General features: G+C 43.0%; 2 protein-coding genes across 11 annotated transcripts in view; one reads left to right on the top strand and one right to left on the bottom strand.

Annotated features, from left to right (window-relative positions):
- The first annotated feature begins 1,765 nt into the window (after positions 1–1,765).
- Pgrmc1 (progesterone receptor membrane component 1) lies at positions 1,766–9,421 on the top strand. Its single transcript, XM_075957323.1, has 3 exons — positions 1,766–2,363; positions 5,756–5,911; positions 8,130–9,421. Exons 1-3 carry the CDS (start codon positions 2,039–2,041, stop codon positions 8,231–8,233), a joined length of 585 nt encoding a protein of 194 aa, XP_075813438.1. The 5' UTR covers positions 1,766–2,038; the 3' UTR covers positions 8,234–9,421.
- A 2,319-nt stretch (positions 9,422–11,740) lies between these two features.
- The window catches only part of LOC142841773 (A-kinase anchor protein 17B-like), a 179,262-nt gene continuing 167,951 nt past the window's right edge, over positions 11,741–23,051 (bottom strand). For 8 of the 10 annotated variants that reach the window (XM_075958800.1, XM_075958806.1, XM_075958802.1 and 5 more), the window contains 4 exons: positions 21,765–21,895; positions 17,883–18,117; positions 17,435–17,503; positions 11,741–16,051 (listed from right to left, as the gene is read on the bottom strand). In XM_075958800.1, the coding sequence (XP_075814915.1) occupies positions 14,444–16,051; positions 17,435–17,503; positions 17,883–18,117; positions 21,765–21,895 (2,043 nt within the window). In that variant the 3' untranslated portion in view covers positions 11,741–14,443. The remainder of the gene's footprint in view (positions 16,052–17,434; positions 17,504–17,882; positions 18,118–21,764; positions 21,896–23,051) is intronic. The other 2 variants (XM_075958804.1, XM_075958805.1) reach the window with 1 other exon arrangement.

Below are 23,051 nucleotides of genomic sequence, written 5' to 3'. Positions count from 1 at the left end.
ACAGTGTTATCTCCATGTTTGTTTTAATTACTAGCAATCCTGAAAAATTTCATGTCCTCCTTCGCCACTGACATGCTTGCATTTTGCCTAGAGAATTTGACTAAGCATGTTCTTTTCTCTGCATGCCATATGTATGCACGTGTGGTATGTGGACAAGTGTGTATGTATGCGGGGGTGCATTTGTATGGATGCCACAGGTTGAAGTGTAGTGTCTTCCTCAGTTACTCCCCACCTTAAATATTGAGACAAAGGACGGTCTGGCTAACCTGGTTCCTGTTCCCCAGCCCTGGCATTGAAGGCCAGTTACCAAATCTCCCATCCTGGCTCTTATATGTGTGCTGACTCCTCACACTTGCATGCCAAGTGTTTTACCCACTAAGTCATTTCCTCAGTCCCTTAAAGATTTTATCAATTTAAACGAGCACTTAAAGATGGGATTTTTTGCCATATTAGTTTCAAATAAAAATATTTTTCACAGGTTTGGGTTTTTTTTTTTATGTCTTTGATGCTCATAGTTCTTTCTAAAAAGGGATAAGTGGATTCTAACCGCAGCTGAGTGCTTGCAGTTTGAGCTTATTTCATGATGATTAAGTTGAAGAGTTTTGACAAAAGATCTGGAGGGGCCGGTTCAGCTAATCCTAAATTTAGCTCTGAGGGAAAAAAAAATGTGCGGGCTGGATATAAAGATTGTTTCCTTCATTACACTTTGAGAAGATGGGGTGGGGTGCAGAAGGGATTAAAGCAGTCTTTGCCAAAACTATTCAGAATTTAGCCAATTCTCTGCACAAATCTCTTGCATGGTGGTGGCGGTGGCGGTGGTGGTAACTACGTACAAGCAAACAAGACTCTGGAAAAGTACTGCCCTGGCCTGCAGATGTGTGCATGGCTTGGTTTTAATTATCTTCTCCTCTTTTTCTTCTGTTACCCTTTCCCAGTAACAATATAAAGGGCAGTCAGATTAGTTCTCTAATGAGTAGGGACAACCCTTGTTCCACAGAGGCCTGCTCCTATGCATCCTGTTAGCACATCAGAGGCCTAGGTATCTAGGTACCTGGCATTTGTCAGGGGTTATGCTCAGGGTTACTATGGCTGCCCAGGGTAGCTCTGACAGACTTCAAATAGAAGAATGCTGCCAAGCAATGAAGCTTTGAACGTTATTCTGGTATTTTTATAAGGAAAAAAGGCTCATCAAGAGAATGCCATTTGCTGATGCCGTGTGACTAAGCACAATTGATGGCTGCAAAAGGGGGGGAGGTAAAAACAAACGCAAAATCTGGCGATCTTAGTCCCAGATTTTGAAGAGTTGACAGGCCTGTGACCTTTGGATGTCAGCCCCGCAGCTTTTAGGCAAGAACTGGAGGACCTTCCCCAAATGGATAGTCTCAAGTGAAAACGAGAGGTGTGTAAGGTGGACAAGGAGTTGAAGGCATGATTTTTCAGACAGCTAAGACAGCTTCCTGGTCCTGAGGGTACTGCCAGGGGAGGGTTATGAGGGACTTTAAAATGAGAGAGAAATAAGAAGCAAGAGAAACGCGGCCCCATTTTAACCGACGTCATTTGCAAGAAGCGGGCCTTAGAAGCCATAGAGGCAAGGCTCGTCCAGAGGGTCTGCTGGAAGCTACCCACATTACCTAGGCGACTGAGCTGTTTGGCGGTGAGCTGTACCACGCTCCGAGGGAGCCTTGAAACTGAGGCAGGGACCCAGCAGACACAACCAAGAGGTGGGCTGGGCTTTGTGGCCTGGCCTTGGAGTGGAGGGAGCAGTGGGGGAGGGGAGAAGCCAAGACCGAGGCTACTTAGGAGACCTAAGGCGCGTCCAAGCCTACCAGTGCAGGGCGGGGTGGAGGGGGAGGGCGGGGTGCTTAGGTGGTTGGGAAGGGCGTGGCTTGAGGCCCCGCCCCCTCGCGGCCCCGCCCCTCCGCGAGGCTTTTCTTCCGCCGCCTCAGAACGCCAGACGCCACTGTTCGGCGGAGAGGGAGGAGAAACGGTTGTGTTTCGGAGCTCTGCCTAGCCGGGCCCAACCTTTGCTCCAGAGATCATGGCTGCCAAGGAAGCGGTGGCGACTGGCGCCGACCCGAGCGAGCTGGAGGGCGGGCTGCTGCACGAGATCTTCACGTCTCCGCTCAACCTGCTGCTGCTCGGCCTCTGCATCTTCCTGCTCTACAAGATCGTACGCGGGGACCAGCCTGGAGCGGGTGGCGACAACGACGACGACGAGCCGCCCCCGCTGCCCCGCCTGAAGCGGCGCGACTTCACCCCTGCCGAGCTGAGGCGTTTCGATGGCGTCCAGGACCCGCGCATTCTTATGGCCATCAATGGCAAGGTGTTCGACGTGACCAAAGGCCGCAAATTCTACGGGCCGGGTAAGGAGACAGGGCCGGGTTGGGGGAGGGGGGAGACTAAAGAGGGGACCTGAGCCGGGAGCCGGGCAGTGGAGAGGTGAAGGGAGGTGGGACACCCTGGAGGGAAGGCGGGCGGCTCCCCGAGCGGACCAGGGCCTCGAGGCGCTGGGGGGGCGGGCGTGCAGACGGCGGGAGGGGGTGTTGCCCTAGGAGGCTGACGCTTGGAAGCCGCGGGTGGGAGGGACAGCAAGGCTCGAAGGCCTGGGATGTTGAGGAAGTTTTCGAAGGTAGCGGGCTTTGGCGGGTGGTGGGGGTGGGGGTCCTGAAAAGAGGAGAAGCCTTCGGACTTGAGAAAAGGATCGAAGGTATCGGGCTTTGGCGGGTGTGTGTGTGTGGGGGGGGGGTCCTGAAAAGAGGAGGAGGCTTCGGACTTGAGAAAAGGAAATGAAGGTGTCTCCAGAGAGGCCCAGACTCTTGAGAAGACGCGGAGCCCACGACGCCGGAGGAGCCTTGGTGGAATGTAAGGGTGGGGAGAGAGAGAGAAAGTGGAGAAGGGGATTAGTGTCAGGTAGAAGCATTGTTCCTGGCGGAGAATGGTGTGTGTGTGTGTGTGTGTGTGTGTGTGTGTACGTGTACTGTGTGCATGCGCGGTGAGTGTTTGGTGTGCACCGTTTATCTGGTGGGGGGGCGCTTTGGAATGTAACATGTATTTGGTATGTGTGTGTGCGCGTGCTGTGTTGGGTGGACTGAGGTGCTGGAAGATGAACAAGCAAACCAGCTTGATGGAGAGGAGGAGAATAGTTAAGAATGCATTAAGAGCAGAAGGTGGTGGGCCTTAGGAAAGTGAAGAGCTGATCAGAAACACCATATTTAGTGTATAGTGGGGCGGGGGGACTGGGAGGCAAAAAAAATCTTTCTTTAAATAAAAATAAATGAAACCAGGGTTGGGAGGGAGAGGTGGGAGGGTACTGAGAAACAATAGAGTAAGGCTGTGAAGCCCGATGGGTGGGGGGATGTCAGGAAGAGCCGACCAGAGGGAAAACAAGGGCTGGACGGCTGCTGAAGTGTTGCAAAGGATCCTAGAGATGAGGTTTTTCCAAACCGGATTGCCTGTCAGAATCACCTGATGCTGGTGAAAAATACAGATCCCTGACCTGACCAGCCATGGCCACACTTACCTCTGGGGGAAGGGGTGCCAAAAATCTCCATTTTAATAATGTCCTGTAAGCAAAATTGGGAATCAGCCAGGTTAGAAAAGCTCTGCTTTCTAGAACATTTGAAGAGGAAGAAGACTCCAATATGGAGTCCTCTAAGCACTGGGAACTCAGGGGGTGTGTTCACATGTTCATTGGTCTGAGAAAGAGAAGAATAGCCAGCACTAATCCAAACCAGACATACCCACTCCTTAGTCTCCAGAGTCTAGCCATTCAAAATCACATGGGCACGAACCCTCACCCTTCATTTTTGCTTTCAGACATTTTAGAAAATGTATTTCCTGTAGGCATGTAACTGCAAAATGATATGAACACTACATCCTATTTGTCACTACGGTAGTACCTTATCACTAAACAATCATGTAAATACCTGTAATTATTGAGCTAAACCATAAAGTAGTCAGAACAAACGCATGGGGCATGGGCCTGTGGTTGTAGTTTGCCAAGTCATCACCAGGAGCCTCGGCTCTCTCAGAGAGCACAGCTGGGAGTCAAGCAGCCTCCATCCTAAAGCAGGTAGGTTGGAGTTTGCAGAGTCATCGTGAGGAACTTCGATGTGTGCACAGGAATAACGACAACTAGGAGTCCACCTGCATTCTCCATTTAGAATGTCACCGACCAGCTCCGTGACCTGGTACACAATGCATTGTCTCAGGGCCTGTTTTCCCTAGGGGGAAAAAAAAACAAGCACAACCCAGCGTGGGGTTGCCCAGTCCCTGCTCTCAATTATTGACAGGGTTCAGGAAGAGTGATGAGCTGTATCATAGTGGAAATAAAAATTATTCATATGAGTGCCTGGTACTATGGGCACAGCACTGTTGTAGGTGCTAGCAAGCACCACACATTTCTGTCCACCAAGCATCTACTTAATGTGCTTTATGGTGAACAAAATGTATCCTTCAAAGACTTAATATTTGCCTCAGATCTTGGTTAAGTGTGCATTACCAGTTCAGGGACCATAATTCCTAAAATGGTGGCGTCCAAACCAAAATAATTTGTTTTCAAGCACTAGGTGCTACTATTTCCATTAACAGTACACATTTGCGACACACATGGGAAGTTAATTTTTTTAACCTTCTCTAGTGGCAGCATGTAATGGTGACTAAAACCAGCCCATGTTTTAGAATCGCAATTGCCTTTACAAGTTGGCCATAAGGGCTTGAGGTGTATCTCAGCAGTAGAGTGCTTGCCTCGAATATGCAAAGCCCTAATCCATCCTACCCAAAAAAATAGATCATAAAATTTATCTAATATGTAAGAAAAACATTGGGTCAGTTAAGGGTTCAGATGACCACACTGTAATGAAATACAATTAATTCTCCTACTTGGTATAAAGATTTTGCTCTCAGAGTTACCTAGTATCCAGCCTACTTTTGAAAAAAAAAAGGGCATTGTTTAAAGTAGACTGAATTCTTTTCCTTTGCTTGTGCAATATTTAAATGAGTCTAAACAACCACTTTAGGTAAATACAAAATGATCCACTGCTTTCAGACAAAAGCTTGGTATGATGTTATGCATAAGAGCATTTGGGATTATTTGGAGACACTGATGGCAGCCTTTTTTTTTTTTCAATGAAAATTTAGTGTTTTCACAACCTTGTATATACTTAAAAACAATACCCAAACTGGTCTCCTTTGTTTTTAGTTCTTATTTTTGACAGTGAAGCTTATATAACATGTGGATAAATTTTTGAACCACTGATATTTGTAAAACTATTTCTCCTGCAGATTCCTCAGGGTTTGAGTCTTGCAATCAAACGTCATTTAAAATATATCAGAATACATTGACAAGAAAATGTGTTCTTTACACTGTAGTGGTTAAGAAACTTTCTTTTGGCTCAAACCCCTAGAATAGAGCCAACCTGTAGCTTTGGAGTCCTCAAGCTGAATGCTGACTCATTGTATGCTCATTCCAAGACCACCCTCAAAAGAATCCCTTGTTTTCATATTAGCTACGTGCAGGTCATAGGAGATTTCAAATGCTACACATTTTTATTTAATTTTCCTTATGGAGTGACAGTAAATCTTTCAGTGTCCCTTATATAATGATCAAAGTGTACATGGAGCTTAAGAATGGAATTGGAAAATTCAAAGGAAGCATTCAATACAAAGAACAATAATGCCATCTTCTGTATTTGAGCCACCCAGAAATGTATTATCTTGTAAAGAATCTATCTTTGGTTTTGTTTTGTTTTTAAAGAGGGACCATATGGGGTCTTTGCCGGAAGAGATGCATCCAGGGGCCTTGCCACCTTTTGCCTGGATAAAGAAGCACTGAAGGATGAGTATGATGATCTTTCTGACCTCACTGCTTCCCAGCAGGAGACCCTGAATGACTGGGAATCTCAGTTCACTTGTAAGCATTTATTTATATTGTGCCTGGATCAAATATCTACGAGTAATGCAGATTCATGATCAAACAATAGTTATCACTAAGCATCCTGACTTGAGTGCATTTTGATAGGCTCCTAAATTTTCGGATTGATCAAGTTTGTGGCATGGAGTAATGGTGGCAGTGCTGAGTCATTTGCTATGATGACATACCAATTTTTGGCCTGTCCTCTACAGAAGATTGGGCTTCTAATTTTGATGTGTAAGTTTTTGCCTAAAGGTATGAAGATTCCAAACAGAGTGTGTAGGGGAAAGGACAATGGCCCGCTTGCCTCCGGAAGAGATATTTTCACAAGCCCTCTCTTGTAGCCCTTAACTGTTTAAAGGCAGCCCACAGCTCTGTGTAAGAATGGGAGACTTGTATTCTTCCAAACAGCTTCTCATTGAATCTAATTTAGCCTAAGTGTAAATGAGGCCTCATCTGTAAATGCTGCTTATAATCTACCCAGCAACAATGGTGCCTGCATTGTTGTTAAAGAAAAAGGAAGCATTTGTTTCAGGCTTAATGCTGTGTATGGGAGGGGGGTAAAGTCTTTAGAATTAAGGTGGAAATAAGGGGTTAAATTCAAATCATGAGAATGCAGGGATTTGCTTCAGTCAAACCTAAACTCCAAGGGTTAAATGATCACTTTAAGATTACTTCACTGCCACAGATTTGAACTATACTAATCTTTGTCAGATTTTATGGAGTGTATGTGAAGACCATGACAGCCACTGTTGGAGGAAGAGGATTTTCCATGGAGGGGAAGCTTTTGATTTACTTAGCTCCACCATCAGTTAACTAGTCCATGCTCTTTTAGCCCTGTCCGAGCATATTTTTCAGAATAAGCTGAGAGAGTTCTTGGTTAATAATTAGCCAGAGATGACACTGCCTTTTGAGTTTGGATCTCAAACAGACCTAGTATAGCCTTCAAGGCAGGACGCAAATCTTTGGACTTTGAAAACAGCCCAGCTGCCTAACATCGTCACTAACATTTGCAGCTCAGGTGCCTTTGTCATCATGAAACTAATGAGTTAAAATTTAGAATCCACAAAGCTCTGTGTTCTAGAGCCATCTAGCATCAGTGGGAAACGGGTGATATTTTTCTTTTGCCCACCACCCCTTTCACTTAGCACTAACCCCCCCTGTTGTGACACCTCAGCTACACTCAACGTCATTCTGGATTCCCCTTAAGCAGGTTTCCCGGTGCCGCCACCACCAACCCCTTATGCTGCCTTCGAAGAGGGAAGTTTGAGTTGTTCCCAATGGCACAGAAGCAGCTTTAGTTACCTGTTTAGGCGGGTTGTTTACTCCTCTCATCCCTCCCCGTTTCAGAAAGGAAATTTGCATTAACCCTGGATTCACTTGGTTATAATGGAGCTTGCTGATTCTGACTTCACACCTAACTCCCAGGCATTTGTTCATAAGCTGTCTAATAGATGTTTGCAAGGATTTTTTTTAAAGCTTTCTCATACTCTTCCCTTTAATTCCTAAGGATCTTACTTCTTGCCCTGGTTCCTTCCCATCTGCCTCTGCATACCAGCCTCCTGGTCACCCTGTTCAACTGCTCTTACTGAAATCCGCCCTTCATATCTTGGTGATAACATTGCCAGAGTACTATTTTGCTGTGTCATTCTTTTTCTTATAAACTTTCAGTACCTTTGCCACGAATAGGTGAAGTTCAGGTTTCTCGGGCTGGCTTTTCAGGTCTTTCGTAATAGCCCACGTGCTGATCAGCCAGACTTAGCTCCTCCTATTTCCAAACGCCAGTTCTACTCCTGACAACATGTTTTTACTGGCTTTCCAGATATGCTCAGTCTTGCCTGTGTACCTTTGAATGTGTTTGCATTTTTCGGGAAATAACTCTCACTCATAGTCCATCCATCCATTTTCCAAATCATATCTTTCTTCCATGAAGTGTTCTACAGCCCCCTAATCCATAGTGAGGTCTTACTATCCACACTCCCTACAGAGTGCTCAGTTCACTGGCATTGCTTGTTGCTTTATAGTTCTCTGATTTGAACAAAAGTCTTAATTTCATTTTTTGGCAAGGAGTATGATATAATCCTTTTATATCCTTCAAGAAACCTCACACGTTGCTGAGTGTATTGTTTGGACCTCTCATTTAAAATTAAATGTAGTGGGTTTTTTTTTTGTGAAGCATGAGAATGGTCATTTATTTTTTTCTTCTCTGCCCCTCCAGTCAAATATCATCATGTGGGCAAATTGCTGAAGGAAGGGGAGGAGCCTACTGTGTACTCAGATGATGAAGAACCGAAAGATGAGAATGCTTGGAAGAATGACTGAAGCATTCACTGGAAGCATATCTATTTTTGTATTTTGCAAAATCATTTGTAACATTCCAGTCTGTCTTTAAAACATGGTGATTTCAGTATTTAGAAAAGTTTTGAACTCGCTGTAAATTTTTTTTAATTACCATCACTAGTGACACTGACAAAATTGTCTTAGAATGCATGATGTTTGTGTCACACATCCAGAAAGTGAGCTGCGGTGCTGTCATGCAAATATTAATGCTGTTTTTCTTCTAGCAGTAGTTAGAACAAGCGGAAATGCAATTTGATTCTTCTGAGAGAGAGCAAAGACTTGGGTGTTTTCACAAATTGGTCACAGTGGTAAGTGTATTGGGAATGAAGAAGGATCAACTTCTAGTCACTGTTCTCTGAAAACAAGCCTATCTTATTCAATTGACTTAACTGCATGATTTGTGTTTCATCTACCTCTAAAGCAAATCTGCAGTGTTCCAAAGGCTATGGTATTGATTTAAGAGAAGTTCAGGAACAAAATGAAAATTCGATGTTGGGCTTAGTTGGCACAAATACATGTCCTGTGTTTCTGGACTTATTTAGCTGTCCTTGTCCGCATGTGGACACTCTCAACATAGACAGTAACTCTCTCTCACAGTAATTGACAGTCGGGGCTAAAGCAGCACCTGACATTCAAAGTAGAACTTTGGGGGGAAAAAAAACCCTAAACACATGAAGATCATAGGTCTGGCTTCCCAGTCTTGTTGCTTGCAGCAGGCAATGATTATGTAGTTGTTTGACCAAATGTGAAATTTGAGTGGAACATAGAGGGCAGGAACAGGTGTGTGCTTTTCAAAAAGCCTTCAGCGTCATCTCTGAAGAATGAGAAAACACTACATGGCATTAGCTGAGTGATTAGTAAAGGAAAATACATTCCTAAGGTAACAGTTAAATCCTTGTTGTTACAAAATCGTAGTCACTTTGAAAGTAGTAGTCAAGTGTCTAGGTCTTGGATAATACTCTTTGGTTAATACGAAACCTAGCTTAAGTAGACTCTACAGTTGTATAAATTTGTAAAAGTATTATATGAACAACTAGTGAGGGTTCAGACTCTTGTAATTGTAGTTAAATAGTCAGTGTATTTTCTTGTGAGCTGTGTTTAATGGTTTTACCTCAAATCAGAAACAAAATGAAGTGTTTGGGTCAGTTAATAAAAAGGTTTTACCCAGTATAGTGTGGCTTGCTTGTTTTAATATTTTTAACTCTAAGCTGGGGGGTGGGGTAGTGCTATGCGGTGGCTGTCTTCTGGGCATGACATGGCTGTTGCACCCAAGAATTCTCAGCATCTGTGGTTACCTGCTCACCAGCCAAAATTGAAGCACCAACTGAAGAGGAGCTCATAATCCCGCCCCATCTGAGGAGTTCATAATCCCACCCCATCTGAGGGGTTCATAATTCTACCCCATCTGAGGGGTTCATAATCCCACCCCATCTGAGGGGTTCATAATTCTACCCCATCTGAGGGGTTCATAATCCCACCCCATCTGAGGAGCTCATAATCCCGCCCCATCTGAGGAGTTCATAATCCCACCCCATCTGAGGGGCTATTGTAGCTGATGACAAATAAGGTGGGAAGAGTCAATTTTCTTTGAAGGTGTGGCCACTAGTAGAGTATTCATTCTCCAGCGCCTGGTACTCAGACACGTACGGGCAGCACTAATTTAGATGTAGTAGAGTATTTGTTTAAAGACTAAGGGACATGTTTGGGAGGGTCCAGGAGAGTTGAAGTTCAGATATGGTCATAACACATTGTAATCATGTGTAAAATTCTCAAGAAGATAAATTTTAATAGTTACAGAAGATATAGTCATTTGACTTTAACTTAAAATTGAGTTTAACTTTTGGGTGTTAGACTTCTATGTGTACTAAGAGCCGTGTAATCCCAGCACCAGGAAACTGAGACAGGAAGACTGAACAATATTGAGACTTGTCAAATTCTGTCTCTGGGTCAACTTTCTAAACTGAAGTTCAGAACAATGTTATTAAGAACTATTACTACGGAAGGCACTGGGGTTACCAAGTGTTAAGGAAGTTTGGGGGTTTGTGGCAGGAGTATTTGGCTTTTATTTTCCTAGATATTTTTATTATTTGAGAATTCCATACATGCCCTGCGCTTTGATCATATCCACACACAGCCCCACTTTACTCCTAACCCTCCCAGACTCACTCTGATCCCTTCCCTACAATATGGCCTCTTTTTTCATAAACAAGTTCAATTTATGCTGCCCATAGGAGAGAAGCCATTAACTAGCCTGTCGTCAGCCTGCCTGGGGACATGGGTTGCCTGTTTATTATTCAGAACAAGCATCCATACAGTCCTTAATGTTTTAGAAAGAGCTTATGAAACCCAGCAAGGAACATTAACAGCCCTAAAGTGCCCAGAGTTAAAGGTACAGTCTATATCTTCATTATATAATACTTGGAAGCAGTTTGCTATTTTATGTACAAAGACAGTTAACTCTTGAATGATCAAAGACAAATTATGGGCCTAAGCTTCTTGGACTAAACTCCCCATTCCACATCCATTTACTTTTGGACATTCATAAATTTTAAGTTTCACACACAACTGAGGGAATGAGATGAAATTAAATTCCATAGAGTCAATTTTGCTACCATTTAACAGCCGTGATAAAACATACTGTGCCAAACATGGTGGCACACACCTATATAATCCCAGCACTTGGGAGGCTGAAGCAGAAGGATCAGAAGTTCAAAACTAGCCTGGGCTACAAGTGAGACCCTGTCTTGAAAAGATGTATTGTGTGTTTATCTTAAAACAGGAGATTTATACTAACCACACCCACCATCACTACTAAAGTTCTGGGGTCCTCACTTAGGAGGCAGAAAGAAGATAAGAGTCAGAGGACATAGAAGAATACTGTGACATGCTACCTTCTGGACATGACATGGCTAGCACTCTCCCATGCACTCAAGCAGCTGTGGTTACCTGGCCAAGGTCAAGACAGTCAAAATCCCAGTATAGATGGCATATATGATCTCCAGGCCCCACCCTGTACTGAGGATCTCTTAGCAGGGGCCAGTTGCTTGGGGAGGGGAATCATTCTTTGAGGGTATGGCCTCTGGTAAGTTTCCCATGCTCCAGTGGATGGCCCATGCACATATGCACAGCACTAACTAGACGGAGTGGGCTATCAAAATAAATAAAGCATTAAATTGGCAGGGAGTATATTAGGGAAGAAAACTAGGGGAGATGGAAGAGAAAAGTGGGGGGTTTACATTAAAACATAGTTCATTGTATACCTGTATGACATTTTCAAAACTAAGCTGAGATGTACCTAGAGGAGGGTAATTTTGAGTCTAAGTATGGCTTAAGTTCATCCAAAATAAAAAACAAACTGGCTTTTAGTTCTAGCAACTCTGGCAGAGCCAGCTCCTATCAAAAAGGAGTAGAATAAAAATACTGGAATGGTTTGCAAATGTTAGCGTGAGTATCAATCTAGGCAGCCCAATGATCAGTCAATAGTCACCATTGTCACTCTTGACAATTTTATTTTTGAATATATTAAAATGAAATAAGCATCATTTCTCTAACAATGCAAATAAGCAAAAAGAGCAACATTAGTGCAACATACCATACTACAGATAGAAAGTTTCCCCCAAAGTGGAATCAATTACCATTTATTTTAAAATCAACACGTTAAACAGTTTTCCAACAAAAGCACATGGATTTGGTTGTGTTTCAAATTACCTAGGTTACATGGCTTTCTACCTGAGAAATTCATACAAATGAACAGAGTACATTTATAGACTTTCCCTTACCAGATAAGCAGCACATACAAGGAAAGCATACGAAAACCCCTATTTAACTCAAAAAACTCAGGCCCCTGTTTGAAAAGACAAAAAAAAAAGATACGAGAAAACACTTTTCACAACTTAAATAACAAGAAGAAAAGTAGTCGTAACAGTTTGTTCCATTACATTCTTTCCTAAGTCACCGAGTGACAAGCACAAAGTAAGCTATTACGTTTCTTGTAAGGCCTATACCAAAAAGGGGTTGACACAAATCTACAATGCATTCCCACAGATAGATACAGAACTCACAGGGGCAGCAAAAGCGGCATTTTTACTTGTAGGCCCCAGGAGAGCATTCAACAAACAAATCGAACAGAAGAGGGCCACATCAAAATGACTTAGTGCCACACCTAGGACAGAACAAACTGCACATGCTGCGCAACTCTGCGATCTGATTCATATCTTTGCTACCGAGCAAAGATGCCTAAAATCTCTCAAGAAAATCTAGCAAACGAGAGAAGAAATTGAGTGGGTTTTGTTTGTTTGAAAACGGTCAGCTGTTTTCTAATACAAACCCATAAATACAATGGAATAAAATGTGTTGGGGGGGGGTTGGCCAATTTTTCTTGGAGGAGAATAATATGTTGCCAGAAAACTGTCTGGCAAAATTTAAGTTGTTGGTAATTTCGAAGGCTACTTTGGGCAATAGTACTTTGACCACGAATAGTCATGAAGAGCCATTGCTAGTTCTCAAAAACAAAACGAAACAACAACAACAAAAAAGGCACTCTCAACCCGTGAGCAATCTTTTGGACGGGACAAGTCAAACCTAGCTTTAAGAGTAAAACCAAGCATTGGCTTGCAAGTGAGACTGAACATGAGAGACAGCACACTATTCACCTGGTTTTATGTTAGTAACACACGGGGATCTGTTACATTCCTTTCTCAGCTTTTAGGCACCTGAACAGATCTCTCTTCAAATAGGAATACGCAGCTCGATCAATCAAACAACCTGCGGCTTTTACTTCAGGCAAATCATACAGTTTTGTAACCACTTCAGACACCGGGTTGCTCAAGAGGCAGTGGATGGGCACACAATGTGAGACACAATAGTAACCCCATCCACTGGTACTCTACCCGCCTCCGCTAGCAGATGCCTTCCTGCTGAATGTCCACTTGAGACTGAAATGAATTGCTGCCCTTCACTGGTTCTGTGGATTCCGAACAACTATTCCTGTTGCAGGCAGTCTCTAATTCACTGGGCAATTGCCAGGTCAGGTAGAGCTTTGTTGGGAAAATGAAGGTCCTGAACCAATGTAAGGCAGAAAGAGTTGGCCAGGCTGTCTACAGAACACGCACTGCACTAAGGGGAATCTACAAATATCTCAATTTAAAAACATATTTAAGAATTCCAAAATGAGTCGGCAAAAAAGATCAATCGCTTATTTCACGTGGTTTACAAATTCTGCACTCTTACAACTCTTCCACAGCTAGAAAACTATGGACTTCTCTTTTAATCCTTCCTAACTCCATGGCATTTGTTAAGGGCAGAGGAGGCACTTGCTACTGTTTTTATAAAAGTCAGTTTGGGGGATATTCAGTGACTTTTTACAAACTGATGTCACCCAACCCTGAGTGAAAGGATTACATAGCCTGAAATAGAATACTGTCACAATTTTTCTTCCCAAGTGCCATTATTGATGCTCCAGGATTTTTTGATATTTCCTTTTGCAAATCCCCCTGATTTTATAAATTCAATCCTGGTGCTTTGCTTTTGTATAGAAAGCGATGGGGTTCATAAAACAAACAAGAAAAATTCTAACAGTCCCATCTATTTAACCACCAAAGGGCAATCAGCCCCTTTTAGATTCTTCTTCTTCTTCTTTGAGAGCTGTGAATATATTCATTTCCTTCTGGTGGGTATCCACGAAACTCTAAAGCCATGAAATCTATTATAAGTTCTAGCCTCTGGATCTCTCCTTTACCTAGAACTACTGTGAAGTAAAATTCAGGAACATTTGTTACCATACATACTGCTTCTGACCAAATCTAGAACACATGAAAGGACGCTTCTTTGTCCACCACCGTGCTCTTTGAAGACAGATGATGATGCCATTCTGACAGCAAAAGAGCCTTCTTAATGCTAGTCTGCTCCTTTCCTGGCACCAAATTAAAGCTTCAAATAAAATCTGTCCTTGGATCATGAAGTTTTGCAATGACTTTGCTTCACCAAGCTTCAGAACCTACAGGTTCCCCATTCCCAAAGCTTGCGGCATTTCGATTCCCACTTGAAACTTTGGCAAGAGGAACAAGTATGTGCACTTGACCCTCTTCTAGTTCTTGTTCTGTGGTTGCTAACAACATAGCTCTATTTGGTCTGAAGTTTTTGTTTGCGTCAGTTGTTTCTTGTAAATAAGGGTGTTCCTGATCAGAGTGGCCATCAAAACATTTTCAAATACAAAGAGCCAGAGTAGCTGTCTCCTAAGTAGCCTCCGTACTCAATGTGGTCCTGGTTGTCGTCATGACCGACATAATAATGACCAGCATCAAGCATGCCATATCTTTTAAACCTTCTTACAGCCTGGTTATATTCTGACTTCCAAGAGTTCTGCCTTTTTCTGGAGAAGTATCCCAAATATAAAGCTCTAGCACGCTTTGGTGGCATTAATGGCATATAAAGGGGTCTGTATTTCACATTCTGGCCAAACATACTGCCAGTAACTCTCCTCCTCTTTCTTGAGATGCTCTCTAATTCATCACTGGAACTGGATTCGTGGTAGTAGCCTTCATCACACACAGGACTGGGGTCTATTTTTTCTCTAGTTTTGCCTGTGTTCTTGTGAACTCGAATGGAATCCCATTCACCCTCAAGCCACGAATATTGCAGTTCATACTTGGACCTTTTACCTGGTGCCCTGACTCTGTGCCTAAAGCGCTTTTCCTCACTGTAGGGTTTCCACTCTGAATTCAAGGCTTGCTGACTTGACCTAGTTTTCTGCCGGCAAGTAATGATTTTGTCAGTGTCGAGAGGCCTTCGTTCAGGGGAGCTATCATAGACAGCCATGGATCTTTCTTCCTCCTCTTCGTTCACGCTAAGGGTTTCAGTGAAGCACTCAGAATCACTACTGATTTCCTCCAAGAAGTCTGCCAATGACAAACCTACGTCTGCTGACCTTAATGATGAAGAAACTGGACTTTTTCTTGCGTAGTGAGAATCTTTGACTCTGTGGTTGTGAATCTTTTCCACAGGATAGCTTTCTCCATCATTTGGGAACAGGTGATCTTCAGTTTCACTTGCCATATCATTGCAATGGTTTTTTAATTTCTTAGAAAATTCTTTGGTATAATTGGTCTTCCCTGTGTTTTCTGGCTCGGTCTCGAGATCCTTCATATACTCCTTTGGCCAGCCCCCGTCTTGATCCTGATCTTTCCCTTCCAGGCTCTCCTCTTCACTCAGACTGGTCGAGTAGCAGCTATGCTTTCTCAGACTGACCTGAAATCCATTCCCCCTAGCGTAGACGTCTCTCTGCCACTGACATGTACTTGTTAGGTGACTCGCGTCGAGGCAGAATCGGGCATATTCTGGAGTCTGATAATAGTTTAATAGATAGTCAATAAATTCATCTGTTTCATAGATCTTCTGTTTCCTGCCATGGTTTATCACAACTTGTCTAGAAGAATATGACTCATTAGAACTTCTGTAGTCGTAGTCTTCTTTTTCAAGGGACTGGTCTGGATTTGCTGTACTCTGCAAGGAATTCTGGTCAGAGACCAAACTGTAATCGTACTCATCAGGTAACTCTTTTCTGGTTGAATTTCTTACTTGTTTTGCTCCAGGGCTATGTGAAGATTTCTGTAACTGGGCTTTAGTTCTTTTCTTCACTTTTTGTTTTTGTTTATTGTCAGACTTGGGAACTTGAGAACTCGGCATTTCTTCCTGCAGAGTGCTTAATTCTTCTTCCTCTGGAGGTTTCAATGCAGTCCCTGGGGTGTGTTGCACTTCAGGCTTTGGAACATCAACCTCCTGAGGGTTACACTGCGTGGATCCCTTTAAAGAAAAAAAAGATTTAATGATCTCTCATCAAAACCCAAAGAGGACCAGCAAGATGGCTCAGCAAGTAAAGGTGCCTGTTACTAAGGCTGAAGACCTGAGTTCCAACCCAGGAACCCACATGTGAGAGGGGAGAGAACTCTCTGGCGTTGTCCTCCGACCTCCATACACACACACTGTGGCATGCTGCCCCTCCCCAGTCACACACAAAATAAGTAAATAAACATAAACAAAACACAAAGAGATTGAAATCTTCCAAAAACTGAGCTGGTGTTGCTCTGAAGAAACCCAGAGTAGGTCCAAATTAGGAACACTATTGTACTGAGGAGACAGTAGGACATTAAATGTCTTGATCTAATATGAAATGTTTTTACTAAACCTGTGACCATTCTTATGACATGGCATTTAAAGTACCTTGCTCTCTTTATTTGTTCAAAAATCGACCAGTCTACTGTTTTAGGTTTTACAATAGGTGCTAGAGAAACAAAGAGAAATAAGGAACGCTCTGTTGCCCTCACAGAAAACCCTAGCACAGGAAACGACACATGGGTGAAACATGTCCAACAAGGTCAACTGAACTAATGAAAGTCTCTCTGTTTTGTACTGCAAACTTTTGCCCGTGGATTGTAAGTTGAGGATGTCTCAGAGTTGAGCCACCCGGCCTGCCTCACAAAGATGGAAGATGGGGGAGCAGAGACACAGCTCAGTGGTGTAACACTTGCACCTTACAAAGAAAAAAAGAGCCAAGCACCAAGTAGACAATATAGCTGTGCCCACCGATTTGCCTGTGGTCAAGTCCGATGATATCTGTTCCGCAGAGCTGAGGAGTAGGGGAACAAAGATGCCTGCAACCCCATCCCCAGGAAGGTTTACTGCATGGTCCCCCTGATGTCTGTCACACATCAGGGCCCAGCGCCCCACTCTCAATTTGTAATCAGTGTAAGTATTAACAGCTTCCAGAATTAGGTTCCATGCCCATTTAAAGAGGTGGATTCTACAAAAAGAGTCCCACTTGGACATCATTAAGGTAAACTAAAATCCAATCTAGCTGGGCCTGCTATCAATAATCCAAGCGCGAGATTACTTTTTACTGATCCTGCTTTCACCAAGTCAAGCTATCTATATAATAACAAGGCAGAGATCAACATGGCAAATATGACACGAAGTTCACTCGAAAGCACAGGAGCGGCTGTCATCCTTCGGATTTAAAAGCACTGCATGTGGACTGCTACATGGATACTTCCAAAACATCGCTGGCTTCCAGTCCAAGATATCTGTGATTCTGGCTAGCCCTGCGAGCCCATAAAGGGAGAGAAAGATCTTAGAGAGGCGAAAATCTGTAAAGAAGATAACTAACCTGTGAGTTAAAAAATTCCTTACCAGATAGTTCAGGACAAGGCTAATATGAGCCTGACAAGGCTCAAGCTTCTTCTCCCTTTTCATCCAAACCTGTTACAGATGGATGGACGGATAAAGTTAATAGAAGCCCACGGATCTAATGCCCACGCCACACCCACCCTTTGCTTCCCCTGGCATTGCCCCGTCAGATCCACTAGGAACTTGGAAAAGAAGATGAAGTAGCTTAAGTGTTCGGAATACCATCCTGAAGTTGAGAAACACGAAGTGAGGGCAGAGCTAAGACAGGACTGGTTGAGAGACTGGTTTTAGAAATCCGTGGTTGAGCTTACGTGAGAGTCATTGATTTCGAGAAAACCCCTATGAATGCCACAAGTCCGCCACACAGTTCATTTTAGTGGGACAGTACTTAAAGTCAAAGAAAGTCCAGTACCTATCAACACTGAAGAGAATAATTGGGAAACAGCCTTACCGCAATTTTCTTCAGGAGTACCCGGAGCAAACGAAGGGCCTCAACCCGCCGCTGAGCCAGCAAGTACTTCCTCTCCTCCCACTCCTCTGAAGAGTCCAGCTCCTGACGAGTCTCAGCCTTGGCTTTCACCTTCTCCTTCCTTGGCCGGTGTCTATCTCTTTCCTTCAGAGATCGCCTCCTGTCCCTGGCCTTCTTTCTCTTCTCTTGGGCTTTCCTTACTTCATCTTTTCTTTTTCTGGATGACAATTAAAATTCATCATTTGAGCAATAATTATTAGCCACTGGGTCTCACTTCCATCCCCCCCCCCCCCCCCACCAAGAAGAACTAATCATTTAGGCTTCCAGAAACCTATGACTGGTAACGTCAGAACCAAGAATTGACAGTTCATGGTAAAATGATAACAGCCAGAGGCTGGGGAGATAGCTCAATCAGTAATGTGATTGCCTTGTATATACAAGAACCTGAGTTAGCACAGTGGGTACACCTTTAATCCCAGAGCTGGGGAGGTACAGACAAGTAGAGCCCTTGGATGCACTGACCAGATAGTCTAACATATTTGGCAAGTTACAAGTCAGCAAAAATCCTTTCTCAAAGAAACAGGTGGACAGCATCAGAGGAATGACACCTGAGGTCCTCTAGCCTACACACACATGCACACGTGCGCATGCGCGCGCACACACATGCATGCACATGTTGCATACATGCTTCTGTACAAGCACATATATACAAAAGAAATAAAACACTTGCCCCCTAAAATCCACAAAACATCAAGGGAAAAATACAATAATTTTGGCAAAATACAAATGTATAAAAGATATCTTTTGGATAGGGAAGGGAGGAAGTGGGGAGGGAGGCAGGCAGAGAGGGAGGGAAGGAGGGAGGAAGGAAAGTAAAGGAAAAAGAGCTTTGGCACTTTTATGTGATGCCATGAAGGATAACAGGCAAAAAAAAAATGAACAGCAGGTTCTATTCTGAAGGCAGAAAGCGGGGATATGGTCTGAAACCACAAAACTAGGACAGCAGAAAAGCTCGGAAAAACAGTGTATGAAACCAATTCACCCAGTTCCCTGGAATGGGAGGGGAACCTGGATTCTCAAATACAGTAAGCCCTTGATGTAGGAGGATCTTCTATCGATCTGTTGCTTTCATTGGTTAATTAATAAAGAAAACTGCTTGGCCTGACAGGTCAGAACATAGGTAGGCGGGGAAGACAGAACAGAATGCTGGGAGGAAGAAAGCAGAATTGGGCAGACGCCATGATTCCCCTTCCCAAAACCAACACCGGTTAGACTCATCCCGGTAAGCCACAGTCAAGTGGCGACACAGATTTATTAGAAATGGGTTAATCAAGATGTGAGAGTTAGCCAGTAAGAGGCTAGAACTAATGGGCCAGGCAGTGTTTAAATGAATACAATTTGTGTGTTGTTATTTCGGGTATAAACTAGCCAGGGAGCCACTCTTATGCAACAAGCCCAACCACAAGAGAAGGTGACAGTTCTCACGAGCCTGAAGTCCAGGTGGAGGATTGAGTGTGACAGGAATTCCTCCTGAGAGCTCCTACCTTGGAAGGCTATAGCCAGATGTCATCGTGAGTGGAGGCCTACCACTTGCGATTAATATGCCATGCTTGAGAGGTTCACGCAGGACAAGGCTCAGACTGGGAAGAACATAGTCGTGGGTGGGCCCTACCCTTTGCAGCAATGCAAAAAGGGAAAACCCCTAAAGTGAATGTAGATCCAATTAACAACTGGCCTTGACAGATTTGGATTCAACCCCTGTTTATACAGTATGAAGGTAGGAGACTTCAGCTTTGATATAAGAGCACCCAGAAAGAAGCTACTCCAATAGGTCACCATTATTTATTCATTCATTTAGTGTGTATGGATGGATGTTTTGGCAGCATGCTATGTGTGTGCCTGGTGCCCCTGAAGGCCAGAAGAGGGTGTAATTGTCTCTGGGACTGGAGTTACAGACAGTTAGGAGCTAATGCATGGGTCCTGGGAATTAAACCCAGAACATCTAGAACAGCAGCCAATGCTCTAAACCACTGAGCCATCTCTCCAGTCTCCTCATTTTAAAGTTAACTTTTTGCCATTTTTACTCTAATATTTTACATATATATTTCTTCTCAAAGAAAAGAGAGCCTATAGAAGAAAAGCTCTTCCAGGCATGTATCCAAAGGAGTTAACATACAGAATATATGAAGAACTTTAAAAATTAACCATCAAAAATCAAATTATCCAGTTAATACGTGAACAAATGAATGAATAGACAATTCTCAAAAGGAGGATAAATGGAAAACAGACATATGAAACATCTAATAGCCATCATCATGCAAATCAAAACCACACTAAGGCCGGGCGGTGGTGGCGCACGCCTTTAATCCCAGCACTCGGGAGGCAGAGGCAGGCGGATCTCTGTGAGTTCGAGACCAGCCTGGTCTACAAGAGCTAGTTCCAGGACAGGCTCCAAAACCACAGAGAAACCCTGTCTCGAAAAAACCAAAATAAATAAATAAATAAATAAATAAATAAATAAACACACTAAGAAGGGGATAAAGAGATAGCTCAGAAGATAAGAGCATTGGCTGCTCTAGCAACAGATCCAGGTTCAGTTCCCCACACCCACGTGGCAGCTCACAAGGGTCTGTAACTGTAACTCAAGAGGTCCTGACACCCTTTTTGGCCTCCACAGGTACTATGCACACACATAGTATATATATATATATATATATATATATATATATATATATATATATATATATATCAAACACACACACATAAAAAAATTAAATGCATCTTAAAACTACACTAAGATGCTATTTCATCTCTGTCGGAATGATGTTGTACAGAAAACAAATAACAGACGCTAGAGAGGATACAGGGACTAAAGGAACCCTAAAATTAAAGTGAGACTCGTGAAACTGTGGGAAGAAACCAAGAGCAATTACCCGCATCAGGATTTAGCCAAAGAACAAAGGATTTTTTTATCTAAAGGGGATCTGTGGCCTGGAATTTGAGAAATAAGTATCTTAAAGCGACTGAAGCTCTCGCCAAATTCCCTGGATGTGACAATCAAAAACATGAGAGACATGTAGAATGGTGTCCTTGATATTTTTAAAAATGGTATGATTGACATAAAACAGAAGGGGCCAGAAGGTTAAGAAATGGGTTATCAGAGCCCCATAAAGCTGGTATCTGTCTTTCCTTAGCAGAGTTTGGCAATGGTCTAGCTAGACAAATATTCAGCTAGTCTTGAGCTCTAAGATGGGTAACTAATGCTAAGATTGAAGAAAGAAAACGGAAGTGCCTCAAATTCACAGTAAGAATTCTGGTCAACGAGAAACATGGTTCCAACAAATTCATTATTCTGGGTTACTTTGATTCTTGATCATTTTAGAGAAAGAAAGCTTTCCAAGAACTGTGTTTTTTTTTTTTATTTTAAATTGGTAGGTTAGATAATACTGGTAAAGTAATAAAATTTCTAACTCAATAAGTTTAGGATTGTCACTACAAACTTTCAGATCCTGACTATAGCCCACAAGTCCACAGGCGGGATGCTTGCCTAGCAAAGTGCAAGGCCCTGGGTTCAAACCCCAATGCTGAAGTTCCCCATTCTCTCTTAAAATCTCTTTCCCCCAACTTCTTAATCTAGCTAGTCTCCCTCATTACTTGTTCTTGCTTCCAGGAATACCTTTCTGGTTTCTTGTTTTCATCCACTCTATCACCTGCACTCTCTAAGACTGTCTGTGATGGAGTTTTCCACTTGGGCCAAAATCTGCCCTCACCTCCATGCTATCTAACAAATCTATTTGCCCAAATGAATGAATCCAAAAACTCCAAAGGAAAAACCTCTTCATTGTTAAAAACCAGTCTACTTACCTTTCAGCTACTTCCTCTTCTCTCTTCTTTTCTTTTTTCCTCTCTTCCTCAAGCTCTTGCAATTTTAGCCTTTCCTGATTTCTCCTCTGGATAGCTCCTTCACTGAAATGCTGGGTTGTATCAAACATAACCTGCTCCAAAAACAGATGAAAGATTTCTTAGAAAGTCTTGCCACTGGACTGGATGGAGCCCAGATGAGAGAGAGGAAGCTAAGATGGCACACAGCAATTCAAAACCAAAGAATTCAATATGCCCCTTTGAAGCCCAGCCACGGTGTACAGCTGCTCATGGGCCAAGATCTGAAGAGCAGTACTTGGAGGCACTGGGATGTTCTTTAAAAGAGTATATCAAATTACCATCATAATTTTATTCGATTAAACTTAACTCTATAGCAATATTTTTGGTTACTTTTTAATTTAATGTCTGACAATGTCATACACAGTTGTACTGTATTGTGAACATTGTCACCTCCTTGCCCCCTCTTATTACCCTTCCACTTCAACAAATACCACCTCCTTCCCAACTAGCCCCCTCCTACTTTCCTGTCTTAAATTTTTTAGGTAGCAACTTACTTCACATATGACCACGGGCAGTGTCACAGGGCAGTCTAGGGACAGGTCAGAAATCTATTACCTCTAGTAAACCCAAAACACCAACTGGATCGATTTGGTGTGGTTGATTTTAAGTCAGTAGAAATAAAAATGAGCATGGCAAGGAATGGGGTAGTCAGGAAAGAGACAAGAAAACTAACCTAATGAGATCAGATTATCAACCTATATTTCATAGCTTGAAATATAATGAGTGGGATACATAGATATGCTTATAGACTAGCACAGAAGCAGATGCTGTGTTAGCTCATCAATATTTAGGAGGCCTCTAGTTTGATGTCCACCACAAATAATAAAAAAAAAAGAGAGAGAGAAGGAGAGCTAGTCATTGAAACGCACACAAAGGGACTGGAGATGTAGCCCAGTGATAGAGTACCTGCTTCGCCTTAGCAAAATCCTGGGTTGTATGCCCACTATTGCAAAAAATAAACAAATATACATGAAAACAATATATTCATAGCCATGATTCCCCTAACAAAAGTGACTACACACGCACACACACATACAAATGACATACACACAGGCACTAGAAACTGAAAGTGCAAATTCATGCCAAAGACTGGTTTCGAGAAGAATCTAGCTGCGTCTTTTCCATTGCTGGGTTAGGACTTCAGGGTGATAATCGACGGGCCTCTTATGGATAGCTATTCGGGTCAGCATGGGCTCATGCCTGTGCTAC

Source organism: Microtus pennsylvanicus, chromosome X (genome assembly GCF_037038515.1).
Source record: "Microtus pennsylvanicus isolate mMicPen1 chromosome X, mMicPen1.hap1, whole genome shotgun sequence".
NCBI lineage: Eukaryota > Metazoa > Chordata > Mammalia > Rodentia > Cricetidae > Microtus > Microtus pennsylvanicus.
The sequence above is the reverse complement of the archived record's forward strand: the minus strand, read 5'-3'. Positions and strand labels throughout refer to the sequence as shown.